Consider the following 21954-nt stretch of genomic DNA (forward strand, 5'->3'; position numbering starts at 1 on the left):
TAAATCATGTAAGGATGGTTGGCAGATTTCCAAAGGTATATAAGATAATTTAAGATGGCTCATTAGTGCGATGTACATATGGGACGAGGCGTATTATAACAGAGAGCGCTCTATTATATGTTCAGTTATTTAGTTACGTTTTATTTCTTAAAGGGGAAAAATGTGAAGAACGGAAATCCGTTTAGTGATTCAGCCAGCTTGACTAGCTCTGAAGAGTGCCGTTTCTCCTGCATCGACCTTGGCTAGCAAAGGATGGCAGGGAAGGCGTGGAGGTCAGCGGTATGTACGGAGAAAACATTTCAGTTAGTCATTACCATTGCACCAGTCATGCTGCGCAGTATTTCATGCAATCTTTTCTATTTTGACTGGTGTGCACACAGTTCAATGGGAGCTTGTTAAAGAGAAAGACTCTAAAGACCTAGCTAAGTTAGCCGGGCGCTAATGCAGTGGGTCCTTCCTTACTTGTAGTTGCTATGGCAACCCAACTTTTGACCGCTAGCTAGCATGTTTGTTAGCATGCAGCCAAAGGAGACCCCTGTACAGCATAGTAGAAGCGAGTTGTATGTTATTGCTCTGTGTAGCTCTTTGTGATGAAGCTAGTTCCCCAATGGCATCAAATATCAATGAAATGTCCCTCATTTACAGATTCTTAATCTCCTAAGAAAGTTGGGTGTAACGCGCAGGGATAAAAACAAGGAAGTAAGTTAAGCACTGAGTAACCTTGCAGCTTTAGGAAAGAGCTTCCTAGCTACTCGCAATCTCCCTCTGCTTACAGGTTAATCATATCTTGAATGGAAATTTTATAAAGCATCTTTTTTTTAAAGCCAGAGAACCTTTGCTTTTGCATGTCTGTAATACACTGCTTAAACGTAGCTAATCTGCTTTTTGTAACGATATAGTTGTCCTTTAAATCTAAATATGACCTTTGTTAGATGTTTTCAGTTGAAGTAGATTAATAAATAGCCTTACTACAGACCTTTTGGGATGGTATGTAGACCTTTTATTCCCATCTAGTACTAATTGCCCACAGTGTCTTTTATGGTGTTACTTATCAGTCAACCCTTGCTAATATGCAAACCATCATTTATACTGCACAATATAAAAGATATTGCCTACTTACAGCTAGAAGGCTTTTCAAGCAAGGACTGGGAACTCTAGCTTTTAACAAGAATGTCAGTTGCAGATGTCTATCTATCTATCTATCTATCTATCTATCTATCTATCTATCTATCTATCTATCTGCTCCTAGTGTTTAAAGTAGGTTTAGATTTTTAGAGTTGAGTAGGATCTGTGTAACAGGTGTTTGTAAACAGTGCAAATTTATTTGGTTGTTCTGCTCCTGGTATGTTCCCTACCCCTAGCTTTGCTCTGCTGATAAAACCCTGGCTCTGTGTTGATTTTTTTAATGATGCACAATATTGGATTTTTGCTGATATCTGATAAGCCACTATTTACAGATTCTTTACAGCCGATGCCGATAACCATATTTAAATATGCTTTTCAGACAAGAAATTTTAGTTCTTTTGGACACACTTTAAGTTTGAGGATGACCAAGGAAACAAACTTTAGTCTTTAAAAACACTTTAAAATTTAAGGAATGAGGATAAATAAAGAAAAATACCTCAACTGAAAAAGGTCTGTTGGTTCAGCCTAGAATTCCACTAATTTATTAGTAGTCTATATGTGGACAAAATTTACAGTCAATATATGCTGAAATACACAGGCAAAATATTGGATGTCAATATCGACTGAAATTTTGATATCTGCTGATACCAATATTTGCCATTTTAAGCTAATATCTGCCGATACCAATACCATACCAATATTGTGTATCCCTAATTTTTTCCCATCACCCTAGCTGTACCAAAAAAAGTTTTGTGGAGCGTTACAGCTTATATTGAGGTTTAACCTGATCCTTTGCATCGTCAGGTGTCAGCGGCAGTTGGAGCTTTGAAAAAAGAGACTCCACATCGCAGGATGTTTGCACGTCGGGTATGTAACTTCCCCTGTGAGATCCACAGATTTTCTTGACAGTTCTTGGTATTAGTTAATCCTGTTCATGATTATTTTTTAGTTTTTGTATTTCTTTGTTCTCCCCCTTAGATTCAAACTGTAACATTAATCCCAGGTGATGGAATTGGTCCTGAGATCTCCTCTGCTGTTATGAAGATATTGGAAGCAGCCCAGGTCAATCTGGAGGGAAAATTTCATTGTTCACAAAGAACTTGACTTGCTATGTTATCTTTGAGATGACTTCTTTGTATTTTCATATAATTAAATCTCCATATCCTTAAACTAGGCCCCTGTCAGGTGGGAAGAAAGAAATGTTACAGCTATCCAAGGGCCTGGTGGCAAGTGGATGATTCCTCCTGATGCAAAAGAATCAATGGACAAGAACAAAATTGGCCTTAAAGGTAGCCTCCTTGATAATCTTTATATTTCGAAATAGAAAATGTGATTGACTGCTGGCATGCAAGTAGCTATAGTGATATGTTTGTAGATTTTTTTTTCTCCTCAGAACTAATGGTTGATCCTTCTATCCTAGGACCTTCACACTGGTTCATTCCTGCAGCAAATTTAGAAAATTAAGCTTTTGTAACTTGGTTTTGCGAAGGTCATGTATGCCCTTTTGCGTCAAATGGAGGTTTATATAAACTAGTTACTTATACATTGAAATTGTGGCACATGTGGATTATGTCTTATCCCTCCAATGAGCTGTTTTCTATAAGTGGTTGTAGTTGAATTATTCAAGAATTCTCAAAAATGTAATTCTCTGCAGGACCTTTGAAGACGCCCATAGCTGCTGGCCATCCATCTATGAACCTGCTGCTGAGAAAAACCTTTGACCTCTACGCCAATGTGCGCCCATGTGTGTCTATTGCGGGCTACCAGACCCCCTACACTGATGTGGACCTGGTTACCATCAGGGAGAACACTGAGGGAGAGTACAGTGGGATTGAACATGTGGTAAGGCCCATTAGCAACACATTATGTGTGTATTTGAAACGTTTTATTTCTGAAATATTACTTTATCTTGTAGTTCCAAGAGTTGACTCAAGCCTATCTTGAATTTGTACATTTTCAGATTGTTGATGGTGTAGTTCAGAGTATCAAGCTTATTACAGAGCAAGCCAGCCAACGCATTGCAGAGTATGCTTTTGAATATGCAAGAAATAATGAGAGGGCCAGTGTTACTGCTGTTCACAAGGCCAATATTATGTGAGTTATCTTCAGTACAAAATAACGTGAGTATTTTGTCATTTAAAAGCTGTATACTGAAATAAATGGTTCAACTCATTTCTCAACAGGCGCATGTCAGATGGGCTTTTCCTTCGTAAATGCAGAGAAGCTGCTGAAAAACACAAAGATATAAGATTTACTGAGATGTACTTGGATACAGTTTGTCTTAATGTAAGTGCAAATGTCTTTTGTAATTGCTCTATATAGTTTGTAGAAACGTTTTAACTGGATAATTAGCAGCATTTTGTATATATGTTTTCCTAAATAATCATTGAAAACATGTTTTACAGATGGTGCAGGATCCCACACAGTTTGATGTGTTAGTGATGCCAAATTTGTATGGAGACATTTTGAGGTAGGAATGATGGCAGCAAATCTTAAGTTTTAACTCCCACATGTGGTTTGGTCAGTTGTTTTTTTTTTTTTTTTCTTTTTTGGTAAATGAAGAAATGTTTAATGTGCCAATTAAAATTGTTGACTGTATGGATTCAATCAGGCAGTACAGATAGAGAAAACTACACATAAAAGTAACATTATTTTTGGAGAGGTATTTCAAACAACCAGAATAAATTATAAAAATATAACAAATGCAGGACAGAAAGGTGTCAAAAGGATATTTGAATTTTGACTGCTAGTTAAAAAGACAAAAAACCTTTAGTACTGTCCACTCCAGGGCTTTTTGAGCAAGAAAAGTACAGATATATATGCGCTGAAACAAATCTGAATTTACCGTTACAGTGATCTTTGCGCTGGACTTATTGGAGGTCTCGGAGTGACACCTAGTGGAAACATTGGGACCAATGGTGTTGCTATATTTGAGTCGGTATGTTCTTTTTTTAACTCTCATGTCTTATTTTACAGAACAGGTAAAGATATGTTTATGAGGGCACATTGCAGTTTTACACACTTTTCTAGTACCCTTTCCGACATTTGATGTAATTTTATAGCAATATTTCCAACCATGATGAATGACTGTATTGTACATCTACCAGGTTCATGGAACTGCACCAGATATTGCAGGAAAAGACATGGCCAACCCCACCGCCCTGCTGCTCAGTGCAGTCATGATGCTGCGGCACATGGGTTTGCACAGCCATGCCAAGAAGATTGAAATTGGTTGCTTTGACACCATACGAGACAAAAGGGTAACCTTCTTTTGAATCTTTTGTGGCTTGCTATTTGTAAAATGTTTCTGTTTTGATTGTTACAAGTTTTTTCATCTGTCTTTCTCAAGGTTCTAACTAAAGATCTGGGAGGAAACTCAAAGTGCTCAGAGTTCACTGAAGCAATATGTCAAAGAGTGCGGGACATGGACTAACAAGATGCCAGAGCTAGGTGTTAGGGTTTTGATCTCTTGATTCCATCGTGTTATATTGGGTCTGCACATTTTAAAACAAAATAAGTATTTCAAAAAGACTCAGGAATTCAAGATCCTGAATGTTTTGTCTTCTTTCTGGACACTCCAAAGCACTATCGTACAATTATGGACCTAAGTCTATTGCAGAAGAGATGTGCATTTTATTCTTATAATGTCTGTGTTTGATATTGTTTATTTATTGGCTGAATTAAGCCTCTCGTCTTATTTATTTGGCATTGTGATTGTAACATTAAATGCACATTCCATTAACCACCACAAGCACCAGCTGTCAAAAAGTCTTAGTTTTTGTGAATTAAAAAATGTCCCTAGGGCTTGAATCTCAAACTGACATTGCATGAAAGTTGCAGATGTTACTTGTTTGTTTCATGTCTTACTGTTTAACGTGCAGATATGTATGTATACTGAAAAGAAAAAATATAAATACAGTGACATCAGACACACTTGCTTATTATTCTGCCTCTTGTGGACTTTTAAGGCCTCTCAGTTGCTTATGGTTTTAAAACAGAAAAAAAGAGTTGACTTGAAAAAGCTATCAATTGGGGGGGGACTTAAGTTGTAAGAAAAAAAAAAAAATGAAGTCATGATGTTGGCATTACCGAATAGCAAGTATTTTTTACAACTTCAAACAAACTTGGCTTTCTCTTAATAAGGGATCAGATAATCCTTCATTTTTTATTCATTCTGAAAACACAAGGTACAACTTAAATCAGTGCATGTCCACCAAAATGAATAGATACGGAAGCTTTGCATGACTTTTTAACGACATCTCAAATATGACAAAGTTTTGGAGCTTTACTTTTGGACATATATGTCCATCACAAAATAATCATGGAATTATATATATTATAATATTTTCCTCCACAATTGATTTGCCAAGTGTTCCTAGCTTGCTTTCAAAAACAGAACAGTTATTACAATAATCATTCTATTTTTTATTTAGTTGGGCATTAGAGTTGGCTTCAATTTTTGAAATTTGTTTGATTCTTTTGTAAAATTTAAACTTCCCTTAAATCTCATCCAAAGACATGGTAAATGATCACAGACCTAAACTACAATTTTAAGGAGAAAGTCAAATTTTTAAAACCGTACTCAAAGTAAATATGAATATTATGCATCCTTCCTTTTGGTTTGTAGATACTGCTAATGTTAATGCAAGTGTTGCCCACTGTACACAGGGTTGTTTATGAAGATACAGTTAAAAAAACCCATCATACTATATAAGGTATAATATCAAGAAAAATAAAGTGCACCCTTCTTATTTCTGTATTCTGATATTAAAAAACGTTTTCAGGTCAAAAGCATTGAGAAGAGCTTCCTTTTCCCCTAATGAGCATGTCATTGCTCATAACATGTTGCTGCTGCTTCACTGCTTCCTTGATGGGAACAGGGTGGACATTGTGAATAAAGAGAGAGGACACCCTGACATTACAGCCGTGTGTTGCTCATTGCATTAATCAGGCTGCCGTATCTTCTGTCCAGAACAAGATGTGCTTAAATTTTTCATGTACAGAATGTGAGCTGGTGACCTTAAAACAACTTATCAGGCAGCTGTATCTGTTATTCTCACAGTGCTATAATAGAAAGCAGCTTTGTGTATCTTCATCAGGCCTGTGGAATACAGCCATCCATCTCAAGCTTTTTGTGTCTTGTCCTGCCATTTGTGAGAACTGGTGGCATAATATATACAGGTACATCTCAAAAAATTACAATATCATGAAAAAGTTCAATTTTTTTGTCACTCATTTCAAAAAGTGAAACCCATATATTATACAGATTCATTATACATAGAGTGAAATATTTCAATCCTTTATTTCTTGAAATTTTGATGATTATGGCTTACAGATAATGAAAACCCAAAATTCAGTGTCTCAGAAAATCTCAATATTGAAAAATCATGGTGTCACACCCTAATCAGCTAATGAACTCCAAACACCTGCAAAGGTTTCCTGAGTCTTTAAATGGTCTTTCAGTCTGGGTCAGTAGGCTACACAATCATGGGGAAGACTCCAGATTTCACAGATGTCCAGAAGACAGTCATTGACACCCTCCACAAGGAGGGTAAGCCACAAAAGGTCATTGCTAAAGAAGCTGGTTGTTCACAGAGTGCTGTATCCAAGCATATTCATAGAAAGATGAGTGGAAGGACAAAGTGTGGTAGGAAAAGATTCACCAGCATAAGGGATATCTGCAACCTTGAGAGGATTATCAAGCAAAATCCATTCAAGAATTTGGGGGAGCTTCACAAGGAGTGGACTGAAGCTGGAGTCAGCGCATCAAGAGCCACTACGCACAGACGAATCCTTTTCAGATGAAAGTACATTTTGCATATCATTTGAAAATCAAGGTCCCAGATTCTCGAGGAAGAGTGGAGAGGCACAGAATCCATGTTGCTTGAAGTTCAGTGTGAAGTTTCCACAGTCAGAGATGATTTGGGCTGCCATGGCATCTGCTGGTGTTGGTCCACTGTGTTTTCTGAAGTCCACAGTCAACGCAGCCATCTACCAGGACATTTTAGAGCACTTCATGCTTCCTTCTGTTGACAAGCTTTATGGAGATGCTGATTTCATTTTCTAGCAGGACTTGGCACCTGCCCACACTGCCAAAGGTACCAAAAGCTGCTTCAATGACCATGGTGTTACTGTGCTTGATTGCCAGCAAACTCTCCTGATCTGAACCCCATAAAAAAATCTATGGGGTATTGTTAAGAGGAAGATGAGAGACACCAGACCCAACAATGCAGATGACCTGAAGACCACTATCAAAACAACCTGGGCTTCCATTACTGAGCAGTGCCACGGGCTGATCATTTCCATGCCACACTGCATTGATGCAGTAATTCATGCAAAAGGAGGCCCGACCAAGTATTAAGTGCATAGAAATGAACATACTTTTCAGAAGCCTGACATTTCTGTTTAAAATATCCTTTTTCTATCTTATGTAATATTCTTATTTTCTGAGACACTGAATTTTGGGTTTTCATTATCTGTAAGCCACAATCACCAACAGTTCAAGAAATAAAGGCTTGAAAAATTTCACTGTATGTATGATGAATCTGTATAATATATGGGTTTTACTTTCTGAAATGAGTGACAAAAAAATATTGAACTTTTTCATGATATTTAAATTTTTTTAGATGCACCTGTACGTAATAGCCATATGGCAGTATTTTACATCAAAGGCTGCAGGTTTGCTTGGCAAGTGTTGATATCTATCTATCTATCTATCTATCAAATAGTATTTTTAACTAATAATTAACTGTAGATATGATCCACTTTTTAGAAATAAATAAATGAGATAACAGTGGTAGTTGATAGAGGCTAAACAGTGCAGCAAAACACTGCATTAACTGTGACCAAAAATGACTTGACAATGTTTGTGAATAATAAGGCAAAAACAACAAAACAAAAATAATAGTTATTATTATTATTATGGTTATTATTATAATGATGTATTACATTGAACTTCAAATTTCAACCATAAAACTTCAATGTACCATCAAAATAAAGTTTTTTTTTTAATCAACAAAATCCTGGTGGAGAAACCCCTTGTGGTTATCTCAAATCTTCACTTCATTCCTCTTTTAACATTTCACTGTGCATCATACAAAAATGTTTCTTACTACCATTAAAAACAAACAAACAAACAAACAAACAAACAAACAAAAATCCTATGCTTATATTATGGAGCAACTGCACTTCCTCTGACATGAGGATGAAGGGCTGGGGATGGGGGACAGCAAATTCAAATCTCGCCTTCGGCCCTAAAATGGCTGGCGCCACGCCTGTAGGAGGGTAGTCGCTTATTTTAGGCACACTTTTGGGTCCTGATTTACCAATGCTGACTTCCAAGTTGCTTTTAAAATCAGATGGAAAAATATCAACAGCTTGATAAAAAAATAGCTACATTTCAGTAGATGTTTTCACTGGAGAATGTTCTGGAGGACGCACTCTGTATTTGTAACTTTTGCAGTGCTCCTATATAGTCTATTACTAGCGCAGTTAAATTGCACACTTAAAAGCAATGTAGTTTAAGAATATGTGTACGATGAAGAAAAAAAGCCCGGTTAACGATCTCCAGCCCCTCCCACTCCACTACCCTTGGCATTTTTGTTTACTCAGGTCTTTTCTAGACTCCACAGCCCCAGCCAACGAAACATCCGGCCCCTCGGCTCAGAGCTCTCCAGAAAGTTCCTCGCTGTGAAGCGGCTATAAGAACCAGCCATCTTCCTACATCGCGGGTAGCAAATCCAAAGAAAGCCGGCGCCGACAACACTTGACAAGTAAGTATATTAAAGTTTAGTTTTAATTTTAAAACAGCTATTAAGATAGGGATTAAGAGGTTTCATTCAAACTTTACGTTATCTCATAGAGAGCAGTTGTAATTTAACCACATGCTGCCGTGGAGGACCTCCTCTTACATCAGTTGACGCGTACTAAGCTGTATTCTGGCCATGCGGTAGCATTCATTTAGCTGTTTGAAGGTAATATAAAAGGGAAAATGATAGGATTTTTTTATTCGTTAGTGAACGTTAGCTTTCGCGTGGCTACTTTGCTAACGTTACTAGTGGATCTTAACGTTAACCTCATGGACTAAACAGTATTTATACCGAATGCTCTGTAACCAGCTTATCTGTTTCTGCTGTGTTTTATTTAGATTGGAATCATGGTTCACGAAACTGGCTACTATGATCTTCTGGGTGTTAGTCCCAGCGCATCACTGGACGAAATTAAAAAAGCCTACAGAAAACTCGCATTGAAATACCACCCCGACAAGAACCCCAGTGAAGGAGAGAGGGTGAGTATGTTACATAATGGTGTTGGGGCTTTAGGGGGTCCCTTCAGCTGTTTATGGGCCGTTGGAATGTCCTGTCTATATTTAAACTGCACGCCTTGTTGAGTTAGGAACTTTCTAGAAAGAGCTAGACTCAACTCCTCTGTTAAGGCACACAGATAAGCTCACTGATGTATTTAAAAAGAAATATTAAAGGCTATAGCTGCTAGTGGTAGGGAAATTATTGTTGGATCAAAAATATGCAGTCGTTGGCTGCCTGGTGAAATAACTTATCTTCCAAATGCTTTTCAGTATAAATGTAGACTATTAGTGAAAATTCATTTTCATTGAAAATGAATTAGTGGTTCAATCTGCTGGAGAACTCAGTGTAGTGAATCTGTGACATTACGTTAACACAGTTAACCTATGCAAAATCTAAGGTGCCAAAAAGGGGCAAATGGCTTGCAAAAGCCCAACACATTCCAGTTGAAATGAAACAGCTGTGGGAAGAAGAGCAGTTCAACTTAGAAGGACTAAGTACCTGGTGTTGAAGCTTGTTTTTGTTGAGGATTTTTTTAAATTTTTTAAATTTGGAATCATTTCTGTACTTCCAATGCGTTCTACATTCATGAATATGTTTTTTATTCTTGTCGCGTTTTGTTTGTTCTACCACATTTAATAGCTCTCTGTTCTTGCAGCTGTTTTTTATTGATTTGAATGCCTGCAGGCTGTTTGCTCTTCTCAGCCACCATATATTCCTGTGGATAACATCACTTTTATCCAAAACAACCTCCAGTCTTGTGTATTTGATTAAATAGTTTTAGTCCTCAAATTGCCAGTAACCTTGAAAAAAACAGGTTGACTTATTTCCTAATTTCCCTTGGAAGTCACTGAAGATAGTCTTTATATATATATATATATATATATATATGTGTGTGTGTATATATGTGTGTGTGTATATATATATATATATATATATATATATATATATATATATATAATAGAGTAGCCGGAGCTGCTGTACTGTAAGTTATTTAACATTGTTCCTACATATACCACAGAGAGAGAGTGATGAGTTTAGGAGTGTCTGCAAACGTTTTTTTTTTTTTTTTAATCGTACTAGCCTTTTGTCCACACGGAACATGCTACTTTTTGAAAGCAGGTCCCAGAGTGAACAAACAGGTACACACCACACCTTGCTTCTCCATTTGTACAACCATGCACATGTTTCTGAAATGTTCACATTATTGCCCCATTAACCCACATGCGCTAACCCCACCAACAATGATAACTGTTGTACAGATTACATGATTGTATTCGTCCAGCAGAAGCTACTCAGCTAATATGGCTCTTACAGCAAAATCTCCTGCTCCTCTTCTACCACCATAAGTAACAAATGGTCATGGAGAACAACATACACCACGTTTTTAGATCCACCACAGAATGCAACCAGAAGGGCAGCCACTAGAAAGTTTTGGATTAGGGATAGTTTTTGGGGCATTAGTTCCACAAATCTATGGAGCCCCTTAAAGGACATAGGAGAAAAAAATTTAAGGGAGAAAAAACATTTTTCAAGGGACATGGAAAAAAAAAGGGAGAATCTTTTTTTTTTTTTCTTTTTTTTGTTTTTTTTTTTTTACAGTTTGCGAGATCTTGCAAAAGTATTGTGAGATCTTGCAAAAGTTTAGCGAGATCTTGCAAAGTAGATTTAAATGACGTAGCAGTAACGACTTCCGGGTCAAACCAACCAAAACAACGGAGGGCAAGCAGCTGTGGGGGAGGTTCTTTGAATTTTACTTTGAAATTGGCCTAAAATTTAAAGAAATTCAACTTATACTTAGTCTCAGGCATGCTTTTCGTCTCAGAGAAAGGCATTTGAAGGCATTTTGGGTGAAAGGGGACTCTTTCGTCATAAAGCTTACTCGGATCTGGCGTACCTGGTCGAATTCATTAGTAACCAGTTGCAATCCTCCGGACAGCTGCACGGTACAGATGGGTGTGTGCCAAATGCAGAGAACTAATATGACGTGTAAGTAAAAAAACAAACAAACATACAAATCGGTTTGAAAGAGATGAATTCAGGACGGCATTCAGTAAGACAAGCAAGCTGTTTAAGTGGACGGAACTACTTTGCAAAAGGAGCTCACTTCATCTGGCACTTGGATTCATACGATAAGCTGAAGCCATGTGGGAGATATATCAATGGGGGCATTGTTGGCTTTATAAGGAAGGTCAAATGACTTAATGCCTACACGACATTTGGCACACACTCATCTGTATCTGTGCAGCTGTCACAACCTTTACAACTGGTTGTTGATGAATTCGACCAGGTCCACGAGATCTGAGTGTTACGACGAGAGCCCCCTTTCACCCAAAATGCCTTCAAATGCCGTTTTCTGAGACGAAAGCATGCCTGAGACTACGCATGGATTGAAATTCTTTAAATTTTAGGTCAATTTCGAACTTCGGTAAAGTTATAAGATATTCACAGATTTGGCCTTTCCGCCATAATAAGTCAGCAGAGGATCATCACATTTACAAAAACCCTCAATCAACTTACATATTACGGTATGATTTTAATCTACTTTTGCGAGATCTCGCAATACTTTTGTACTCTTACCCAGCTAAGAAGCTGGGTCCCTTAAATGATCTACCTCTTTATTAAAAATTGGTATTAACAGATTCTCTAAAGAAAATATATTTTACAAAGTGCAGTGAAGTTCTGATGACAGTTTACTTTTCTTAAAATTACAAGGAAAGGAAGTTAAATAATGACATTGGATTACGCAATATTTGGGGTTTCAGGGATCCTCTCCCAGGAAATTTTGGGTGCTAACACTTTATTACCCACGCCGATGAAATTGGCAGGGGGTTATGTAAAGGGTTCCGTATCTTTCTATCTTTGTTTGTTTGTTTATATGTGTACAAGATAACTCAAGAACGGAAGTCGGATCTTCACCAAACTCTCGGGGAATATTGGGATAGTGACAGGGAAGAATCAATTATATTTTGGTGATGATCCGCGCACCCGTTTAGTTTTTGTTGGACTTAGAATTTTGAACACCATTGTAATCAATGGGAGCGAGCGTTCCTTGGTGGCGCTGCTTAGCCATGGGTCTGCCGCCTCAGACGGCCATTCTAGTTTCTTCTATAATAGTTTTTTTTTTTCCCGATTTGTCATTAAAGGGACACTTAATCATTTTAACATCCTCTAGTTTATGCATGAATGTAATATTTCACATTCTAGCAAATAATTAAGTTCCATCTTTCACACAGCGATGATTCTGATGATGTCTGAAAGGTGAACTTTTAGATCACAGGAATATGGTCTTTTATCTAACTTTTGCACATTTTTGTTCTTGAGTTCATCCACCATAATAATCTGACCTTTAAGACCATACACTGACATGGAGAACACATTATAAGGGATAAAGCTGCTTCTATGACCTGTTGAATCCTGACTGTATGATGATGAACTTTGACCTATTTAGTCTCTGTCTGTGTGTCAGTAGCGTTTTTCTATTTAATTGGTGTCCATTCATTGCCAATATAAGTCTCTTATCAAATTACTTGGGATGCTAAAATATTTTGAAAAATATGCTGTAATCAAGACGTCAGAGCCCTGAATTTTGAGTAATTAATAATTAAATGTATAACGTGCAGAGAGGGAGGGAGGGAAAGCACCAAAACAGGACTTGAATCGTGAAGCCTGACTGTCTTCTGTGAAACCAGCGGGTCAATCAGAGAAGTTTATGAATTTCCCTGAAGTCTGCAGACACAAACTGAGTGCTGTGAGTCATGCAGGCGAGATCAACTCGGAGATCTGCGTAGGTTCACTGGTGCAGGCATAGCGCCATATTTGCTATAAAACCGCGGCCAGTGTATGCATAAAAACGCAGGACGGGTTCCTGTAAACATCGCTGCATCAACTTCCTTCGTGATTTTCACGCCTCGTATCATGCATGTTATGTCATAGTAACAGCGAAAACAAGTGCATTGTGCCACACAAATAGCCGTCCGTGTGAAACACAGCATGCCGTGCAACACAGCACGCGATATCCAGGCTTACAGCATGGACGTATATGGTTACAGGACTGATTTAAGCGAAGCCTCGAGGCAGATAATTTGCCTCAAGGAATTTTTTTAATCAAATCACCCGAATAATTTGAGTCTCACCATCAATATACAGTTGTTTCCATTGTAAAGCAGTGTTTTACATCCTTACTCCTGGCACAGTTGAAAGACTGAGTGCATTAATTGGTGACTTTCACCAAAAGACGAAAAGTTTCCTAATGAAGGACACTTATTTTTCAACACATTTTGTACTGAAATGAAAACTGATGAAAACCACAGATATATTCTGCTAAAAGCCATGATTAAACACAGTCACTTGTTAAGTTCCAAAATTAGGCATTATCTCGGTCCTTCCTGCGCAAAAAACATGTGACAAATCTAATTATTTATTGTTCTGGACTTGACCATAAGGCCCATAGGTGCTATGCCTAGAGTTTTAACTTAAATACTGACGCATGGTCTCTCATGGTCTCAAGTTGTGCAGGATATGTGCCCTCTGTAACTTTCTCTGTCAAGTTGGATGGTTGATCATGAGAGTTGGCCGTGAGCCATGTTCAGGAAACTTCCACCCATTGCTAAGGGTTAGTTTGTTGCTGTAAGACAACCTGTCTGCTTCCCACAGCTATTAAAACAATTGGAGAAGTTGGTCTAGAACTTTCTGATGACAGCAAGCTGCATCTTTTAATATACAGTGTCATTACTGTGTCATTACTCTGTGTAAACACAAAAATTGCCCATTGCCTGATTTATTGGGTTGTCAAAAGGGACTTGATAATTACAGGTTCTTCAGAAATGTCCTCCTATGCAAGGGACATGTGTATGTCAAAACTTGGACGAAGACTTGATTTCTTATGAAACCTCTTATTTAAGTTGTGATTTAAATATTAACAGTAGGGTCTGTTATTTCCACAGTTCAAGTCTATATCCCAAGCATATGAGGTACTGTCAGATCCTCAGAAGAGAGAGTTGTATGATCAAGGAGGAGAACAAGCGATCAAAGAGGGAGGCATGGGTGGAGGACACAATCCAATGGACATATTCAACATGTTCTTTGGAGGTGGTGGAAGGATGCAGAGAGAGAGGAAAGGTAAGAAAAGAAACGAGTCATATAGCAGCAATTGTTGATGATGTCTTTTTTATTTACACATATTATTCTTTCCTGCAGGGAAGAACGTTGTCCACCAGCTAGGTGTTACACTGGAGGAGATGTACCTGGGTGCCACTAGGAAGCTTGGACTTCAGAAGAATGTCATATGTGAAAAATGTGAAGGTACAGTTTTATCTTTACTTGTCCCATATAAAAAGAAACACTTCAAATGGTCTGTTGTTGAAATTACAGATGTTTTTTTTATAGGTTATGGTGGTAAGAAAGGTGCCTTGGAGAAGTGCTCTAACTGCAAAGGTAGAGGAGTACAAATTAAGGTGCAACAGATTGGGCCAGGAATGATTCAGCAGATCCAAAGCATGTGCGCAGACTGCCAGGGACAAGGAGAAAAGTTTAATTCAAAGGACCGCTGCAAAAACTGCAATGGAAACAAAGTAGAACGCAAGAAGAAAATTCTGGAAGTTCACATAGACAAAGGTATGCCCTCTCCCTCTTAGGTATTTAAAAAACATGAAACAAATGTTTGCAACACACTCTGACATTTAGTTATATGATATGCAGGTATGAAAGATGGTCAGAGAATTACATTCCATGGAGAAGGTGACCAGGAACCTGGACTAGAGCCAGGGGATGTAATGATTGTGCTGGATCAGAAGGACCACCCTGTTTTCCAGAGACAGGAAGATAACTTGGTAATGAAGATGAACATTAAACTTGCCGAGGCGCTATGTGGGTTCCAGAGGACTATTCGAACACTAGACAACAGAACTCTTATTATCAACTCATCACCTGGTAACTGCTTAAGATCATTCATATACAGGACTTACATGTTTATTTTCTGCATTTTTTGTTCTTCAAATGTGATAAACATGCAACACTCTGATCAACAGGTGAAGTGATCAAGCATGGTGATGTCAAATGTGTCCAGAATGAGGGAATGCCTATTTACAGGGATCCTTATGATAAAGGACAGCTCATCATTCATTTTCAGGTAAAATTCAAAACATTTCTTCATTATGCCTCAAGTCTTTCAGAAGAAACATTAGTTTCACCCTTTTGTAATATATGGAACAGGTGGAATTCCCAGAGAAACACTGGCTCCCAGAGCATCTCATGTACCAGCTGGAGAGACTGCTTCCACCCAGGGACGATGTATTGATTACTGATGACATGGAGGAGGTGGACCTCTGTGAGGTGGATGTCGAGTCTCAACAGAGAAATCACAGTCGGGAAGCTTATGAGGAAGATGATGAGGGTCCTAGAGCTGGAGTGCAATGTCAAACGCAGTAATGGTCCATGATACTGTAGAGCATGTTTTGTTTTTTCTTGTTGTCATTTTATTTTTTGGTTTGTTTATTGTGAAAGACCTGCCTTAAAATGTAGTTTTTCATAAGTCAACTTGCCGTTTAAAACCATCTCTGTTAACATTTTTGTGTACTCTCCAAGGACAGAAATTTTCAGGTTAGTCATTTCTGGTTTTCAGCTGTGCTTCTTGTCAAACTGTGTTTTGTCTGATATTTATTAAATATCCCTGTGTTTTATGTGTATGTTTATTAAGAAATATATGGCACAAAAGCTGTCTTTTATTCAGAAAGGACTACATGTATGCTTTCTGTGAAGGTAAACATTTGTTATTTCTCAATAAAAATCCCAGAAAGCTTTGAATTTTACAACTGTCTTTATTGAATCAGGGAAGTTTGTTCTAGTGGCATCTTAAAAATGGACATGTTTGCTAGTTTATAAATTTTATCGGAAAAGTTCAGCATTTGAACAGCAACAGAGACTGTTTATGCTGTCTGTACATTGCATCATTGGAAAATTGAGGTAGACAAGACTTGATAAGCAAAATAATACTCCTCAATGTACCTTTCTCTTGAAAGAGCAACCTGCAAAGCAAAAAAGGATATTTTAAGTCTTATAATACATAACATACAGCTTCAGATAGTGGATGTATTTATTCACATGACAGCTTTTTTATATTTAATGAGGATATTTTACCTTCTGTTAGTCTTGCCTTTGCTCCTCTGGGCTGACAGCACAGATGAGCATCTCGCACAGAACCAATGCCTGATCATGGCTGAACAGTAGTGATTTTGTAGCAGCCTGCAAATACAGTATTAAACTGTAAGCAGGTAAAAAGCTGGTCATAAAAACGGACTAGATAGGGAAGCATAAGGGATGTAAAAAATGGCAGAATCTCTGCAAAATAAACAGGCTCTTATGTCATTGTGACATGACTCAAAATTCTACTGTACTGACCCAATGTGGACATTTAACATCTATGAAGTAAGAGTTGGGTCTGAACGAGGCTCTTCTTTTTGTGCTGCCTTCTCTCGTGGCCAGTGAGAGGACGGAGGAGATCTTCAGCCATCTTTGATAAAGAAAGAAGTTAATGTATTAACATATGTGAAACAGCTTTGAAAAGACTTAAACCAGGGTTCTTAAAATTACTAGTCCGAGGGCAGTTTCATCCCAGTATATCAAGTTAATTAACATATTTAAAACTTTCAGTTGACGTTCCTTGATTTTTTTAAAGGGCATTTTCTGAAATAACCCATGTACAATCTATTTTTCAAATATTTCATAATTTTGAACCCATAAAGGAGGCAATACAAGGTAAGGTCTACGTTATACTTTGAAAGTTGCAGGTTAAGAAAAAAAGTCCTTTAAGAGAAACAATAGTTCGTTCAGTAAATAAGTGTAAAATACACACGTTTGTTTAGCAGAAAAAATACATATTTATTAAATTTTTAAAAAGCTGATGGTCCGACCAAAGGCTGACGAGATTGTCTTTGAGTATTTTTTTGTATAAAAAATACACAGAAAGGGATGTTATGTTGTCCTTTTTTGCAAAAACAAAGATAATTTCTTTTAAGTTTTCGCTATATTTATATACTTAAAAAGGGCCTGCGTTGTGCAGACAGTGAAATAAGCCGACATACTTTTAATGAAAACAAAGAGGGAGGACGCTCGGACTTGTCTTTACAATTTGGAAATTAATCATTTCAACAGAAAAACGCCAGTAGACTGAACTTGAAGTTCTTAACCCTAATGTCATTTTAAAAAGAACTTGGCTGACCGCCTATCAGACTACATTGCCCATAATGCAAAGTAGATAGTGACGTCACTCACCTCGGCACCGGTCTGCTGGCAGTCTGCTACAGACAGCTGAGGGTTTCCAGACTGACTGGGGATCCCGGCCCACCACGGCCTTGTATTACCGAAACGCTGTAGTCCTCGTTGTGTTTTAATGGCGAAAACGTACGATTACCTCTTTAAGCTGTTGCTTATCGGAGACAGCGGGGTCGGTAAGACATGTCTGCTGTTCAGATTCAGCGAGGACTCCTTCAATACCACCTTCATATCCACAATAGGTGAGTACCCCGCTGCCGCCCCTCTGGATAAACCGGACACCATGCACATCCGTTCCAACAGAGCAAATAATATAAATTATTGTATTACTATTTTGAGTGTAGGTCTAGTTTTAGTGCAGTTGATTTTTAAAATAGGACTGTGCGGACTTACAGTGCTTGAAGGAGCAGCAGCTGCAGAAGAGCAAGACAATGGGACTGAGAGCCAAATTATGATTCTCTGTCCTTGATGGCTGATTGGCACTAGTAAGGTTAAATATAGAAAGGGATAAAAACTATGGATATGTTTGTTCTTAGTGGAGCTTAGTGAAATTTGAAGCCCTTATTATATTCATGGTTGTTTCTATGTTGTTTAATCACCTGCACTTCTGTACAGTGCACTGCAACAGCTATTTGTACCATGGCATTAACACCCTCCCACAACTTGACTCTGTGCTTATTCAATGGCAGGAATTGACTTCAAAATTAGAACAATAGAACTGGATGGAAAGAGGGTCAAACTTCAGATTTGGTGAGTATAACTTAGCTCTGATTTCTTTGTGTAATTTATCTTTGGCTTCCCTTATTTTGTTTCCAAGGAAGGCACACTTACACATGTTTATCAGGGTTTATTTGATGTTTTCAGGGACACAGCAGGCCAGGAGAGGTTCCGCACTATCACTACAGCTTACTACAGGGGAGCAATGGTAAGTCGATGCTTCATTGATATCTCAGTTTGTGTGATATTGTTCACAAAGAGTATGTGTTTTTATATATTTATATTTATTTCATAGGGCATTATGTTGGTGTATGACATCTGCAATGAAAAGTCCTTTGAAAACATAAAAAACTGGATTAGAAACATTGAAGAGGTAAGCTCTCTATTGAAATTTATAACAAGTACTATAAAATTTGTGTTTGGTAAACATGGCCACATGACACTGTCATTGAATACCTAGACTATCTAACTTAATAAGTGTTTTAACTTCTTCCAGCATGCCTCTTCTGATGTGGAGAAAATGATCCTGGGTAACAAATGTGATATGACTGACAGGAGACAGGTGTCCAAAGACAGAGGTGAAAAAGTGAGTTCCTGCAGCCGCTCCTTACTGAACAGAAGTCTCAGACTAATTGAAAAGCTGTCTGTCTTTCTGTTTTAGCATTGAGTGACACTAACGTTGTATGCTTATCTCATGTAGCTGGCTATTGATTATGGAGTTAAGTTCTTGGAGACCAGTGCAAAGTCTAGCTTAAATGTAGAAGAGGTAAGCCATTTTTAACCCTCAATGTAGCATGTAACTCAAGAGATAAATATGATCAGTGACATTTTGTTTTGTTTCATCTTTCTAGGCTTTTTATACTTTGGGACGGGACATATTACATAATCTGAGCTCAAAGACAGTAAGTGATACTGAGATTCTTAAAATAGATACCAAATGAGGGTGACATTTTAAGTGTTTTCTCTGCATTAATGAAAACCATTTTTTCAGGGCATAAATGTATTGTAACTCTACTGCAATAACTACAACAATTCTAATATTTTGAAAACTGATTAACAACTTATTTTAAATTTTTGTAAGAAAAACTTAAACTTATATAAGGAAAAACAGAAACTTTTATTTGCCAATCACTGTCTAAAAAAAATCAATATACATATATATATACAATTGTATATATTGTATATATATACAATTACGAAAAGGCTAGTGGTCCTGGTTGCATTTGTGCTAACTGTCAAAAAAGTATGAGATATCTACTAATATCTGTGTAAAGCAAAATCAGAAACTGTTCTCTAAACATTTTATGTACCTTTTGAAAAAGTCGCTGTCATCTAAATCATGGATTCAGAATATAAGACAGGTTTTCATCACTTTTAGGCTTAATTTGGCAGAGCCAAATGGGGGGCTAAATGCACAGGGGGACAAAAATGATTGCCTTTCACTCCAAATTGCTAAAACAATTCAAAAGCGCTCTGCATTTTTACATATCCAGTAGAACAGCCTTTCCCAAACTTTAGTATGCTGGAGCCAAAACCATACTTGTAAAACCATAACATAAGACTTAAATATTTATGTCTCATTTTTCATGTTTTTGTTGCATAAAAGGGGATTTAAATACCTGATGATCCTAAATGATCCTTTAAAAGATTTATTATTGTTTTTAATTTCTATGATTTTTTAGTTATTGTTAATGACCTCCTATAGTTCCTCTAGGGCCCACACTTAGGAAAGCACTGCAGTAGAACATATTCTGGTGCTTATTGTTGACCTGCATGTGTGTGTAATTGATCAAAGCTGACACTAACTGCCTCACCTTGTTGCATTTTATGAGTATAGTAATATTGATCACCCTGGGTGTTCTTCCAGCTATATTGTATAAACCAATCAAAAACAAAGTACCCCACAAAATTGTTTGATATAGTACTGTTATAATGGAACAGTAGTTTTCCAGTTTGCTGGTCACCAAAGAAGAACTAAAAATATCGGTTAAATTAAAAAAACAAACAGAAACGGTCATAGTTTGAGTCTGGCTTCTTGTCATACAGTATATGAATCTTTCCTGTTTCTGTATTTTCAACAATCACACCCACAGCATCCCAGCAGAGAGCTTGCTGCTCAACTTTTCATGGCTTTGAGACTTAATTTTACTTACTTAAATTTTTTAATACTAAACTCTGACCAGGGGTTAATAGCACAGTCTTATGTTGTGTTACAAACTCAAAATATGTATTATTTATTGCTTTCACAGACTTTAATAAAAGGCAAATATTAAAGTCAACAGAGTTGTAACATTGCTGTTAAATGGAGTGTAGAGTTTTTTGAAAGCCTGATAAAGGGTCATTTCTATTGAGGAAGTTACATCAATGTTTTTAATCATTTTTAATGAACCCCTATCTTAATATTTCCCTCACATCACCTTTTTCTGTAGACTGACAACGGTGCTGGAGGATCAGGCAAACCAGTCAAGATCTCAGAGAAGAAGTCGAAGAAGATCAAATTCTTCAAGTGCTCTCTCCTCTAGGCTCTCGCCTATTTGTGATACGAGGATGACTTTATTGTTTTTGGAGGGCTCTTGCCCTCTGTGCGTCCTCACAGTAGCAGTGGCAGATGTCATATTCGGAGGGCCTTCCTGCCCGCTGAAGCTCACAGGTTCTTGAGTGGTTGAGATGCCATCCTGATCTGCTGACCAGAGGAGGATCAATGAGACCTGAGGCCTGATACTGTGTATACATTCATGCAAAGACTTGTGGCGTGATCGCCGGCATTGGTTTGTAGCTGGTCCTGCACTGCTCTGAAGAAGCAGGGAGTCTATTAGCATTTTATTATACCTCTGCTGGATCTCAGTCACACATAGTTGTCTTAAAATGAAAAAAATGAAAGCATTCAGATTATTTCATATATTGTAGCATTAAACTACCTATTGTTAAACTATCTACCATGATGCTGTAAAACATATCAAATCTCAGTGTTGATTGTATTTGTACAAGTTCATGTATGTTAAAAATCTTCAGTTGCACGGGCATCCTATCTATTTGTTCATGTGTGCCTAGAAGGAGCTGAAGATTGTTACAGAAAAGATAAAAATGTATGCGAGTACATCGTATTGTATTATCTTTAACTGTGTTATTTGAAATGAACCTTTGTTAAAGTTTGTAGGTTCTTGTATCAAAAGGAAACTAAATGTAGCTTCTTGAAAGTCAAGCATATTGTTACGATTGTCAGTATTTGCATGAAAGCAGTAGGGATACCTCAGAGTAGATCATTATAAAGCACATTTTGTAGTGGTTGAAAAAAGTTTACGGGCAGTATTTGAAAGTGTCAAGCATAATTTCACATTTTTGCTGTTCTATACTATGTCAACACAGCTTAATTTGTGTGAATACTTTATTTTTTCTTAAACTGTACACAGGCATCAGGTTTCCTTTTACAACTCCAATGTAAAAATTTGACAAAGGAAATCTGTAATGTGAATGATTGTGAGCAACTGTATGTAACAAGTAAAGGAAGTTGAACTTTGAAAGAGAGTATTATTTTCAC

General features: G+C 37.4%; 3 protein-coding genes and 1 long non-coding RNA gene across 5 annotated transcripts; 3 read left to right on the forward strand and 1 right to left on the reverse strand.

Moving 5' to 3' along the window:
• The first annotated feature begins 146 nt into the window (after positions 1 to 146).
• LOC121515243 (isocitrate dehydrogenase [NAD] subunit alpha, mitochondrial-like) lies at positions 147 to 5047 on the forward strand. Of its 2 annotated transcripts, XM_041795907.1 has the most exons (12): positions 208 to 279; positions 646 to 699; positions 1930 to 1992; positions 2104 to 2187; positions 2300 to 2414; positions 2780 to 2967; positions 3086 to 3219; positions 3309 to 3411; positions 3531 to 3595; positions 3979 to 4063; positions 4233 to 4385; positions 4475 to 5047. In XM_041795907.1, the coding sequence occupies exons 1-12, from the start codon at positions 253 to 255 to the stop codon at positions 4556 to 4558; spliced, it is 1155 nt and encodes a 384-aa protein (XP_041651841.1). In that variant the 5' UTR covers positions 208 to 252; the 3' UTR covers positions 4559 to 5047. The 2 variants fall into 2 exon arrangements, with proteins under 2 accessions (XP_041651842.1, XP_041651841.1); XM_041795908.1 differs by lacking the exon at positions 646 to 699 and having other exon boundaries at positions 147 to 279.
• Positions 5048 to 8733: 3686 nt separating this feature from the next.
• Positions 8734 to 16232, forward strand: dnaja (DnaJ heat shock protein family (Hsp40) member A). Its single transcript, XM_041794799.1, has 8 exons — positions 8734 to 8897; positions 9272 to 9412; positions 14375 to 14549; positions 14628 to 14732; positions 14817 to 15044; positions 15129 to 15359; positions 15458 to 15558; positions 15642 to 16232. Exons 2-8 carry the CDS (start codon positions 9281 to 9283, stop codon positions 15855 to 15857), a joined length of 1188 nt encoding a protein of 395 aa, XP_041650733.1. The 5' UTR covers positions 8734 to 8897; positions 9272 to 9280; the 3' UTR covers positions 15858 to 16232.
• Positions 16233 to 16296: 64 nt separating this feature from the next.
• On the reverse strand, positions 16297 to 17828 carry LOC121515560. Its single transcript, XR_005992379.1, has 4 exons — positions 17700 to 17828; positions 16827 to 16938; positions 16566 to 16670; positions 16297 to 16453 (listed from the first exon to the last, which is right to left on the reverse strand). It is a non-coding gene; the product is annotated as an uncharacterized LOC121515560 (long non-coding RNA).
• On the forward strand, positions 17711 to 21915 carry LOC121515559 (ras-related protein Rab-8B-like). Its single transcript, XM_041796389.1, has 8 exons — positions 17711 to 17941; positions 18389 to 18449; positions 18564 to 18624; positions 18712 to 18789; positions 18913 to 19002; positions 19117 to 19182; positions 19268 to 19318; positions 20846 to 21915. Exons 1-8 carry the CDS (start codon positions 17818 to 17820, stop codon positions 20936 to 20938), a joined length of 624 nt encoding a protein of 207 aa, XP_041652323.1. The 5' UTR covers positions 17711 to 17817; the 3' UTR covers positions 20939 to 21915.
• The last annotated feature ends 39 nt before the right edge of the window (positions 21916 to 21954 follow it).

The sequence above is a fragment of the Cheilinus undulatus genome, linkage group 9 (genome assembly GCF_018320785.1).
Source record: "Cheilinus undulatus linkage group 9, ASM1832078v1, whole genome shotgun sequence".
NCBI classification, from domain to species: domain Eukaryota; kingdom Metazoa; phylum Chordata; class Actinopteri; order Labriformes; family Labridae; genus Cheilinus; species Cheilinus undulatus.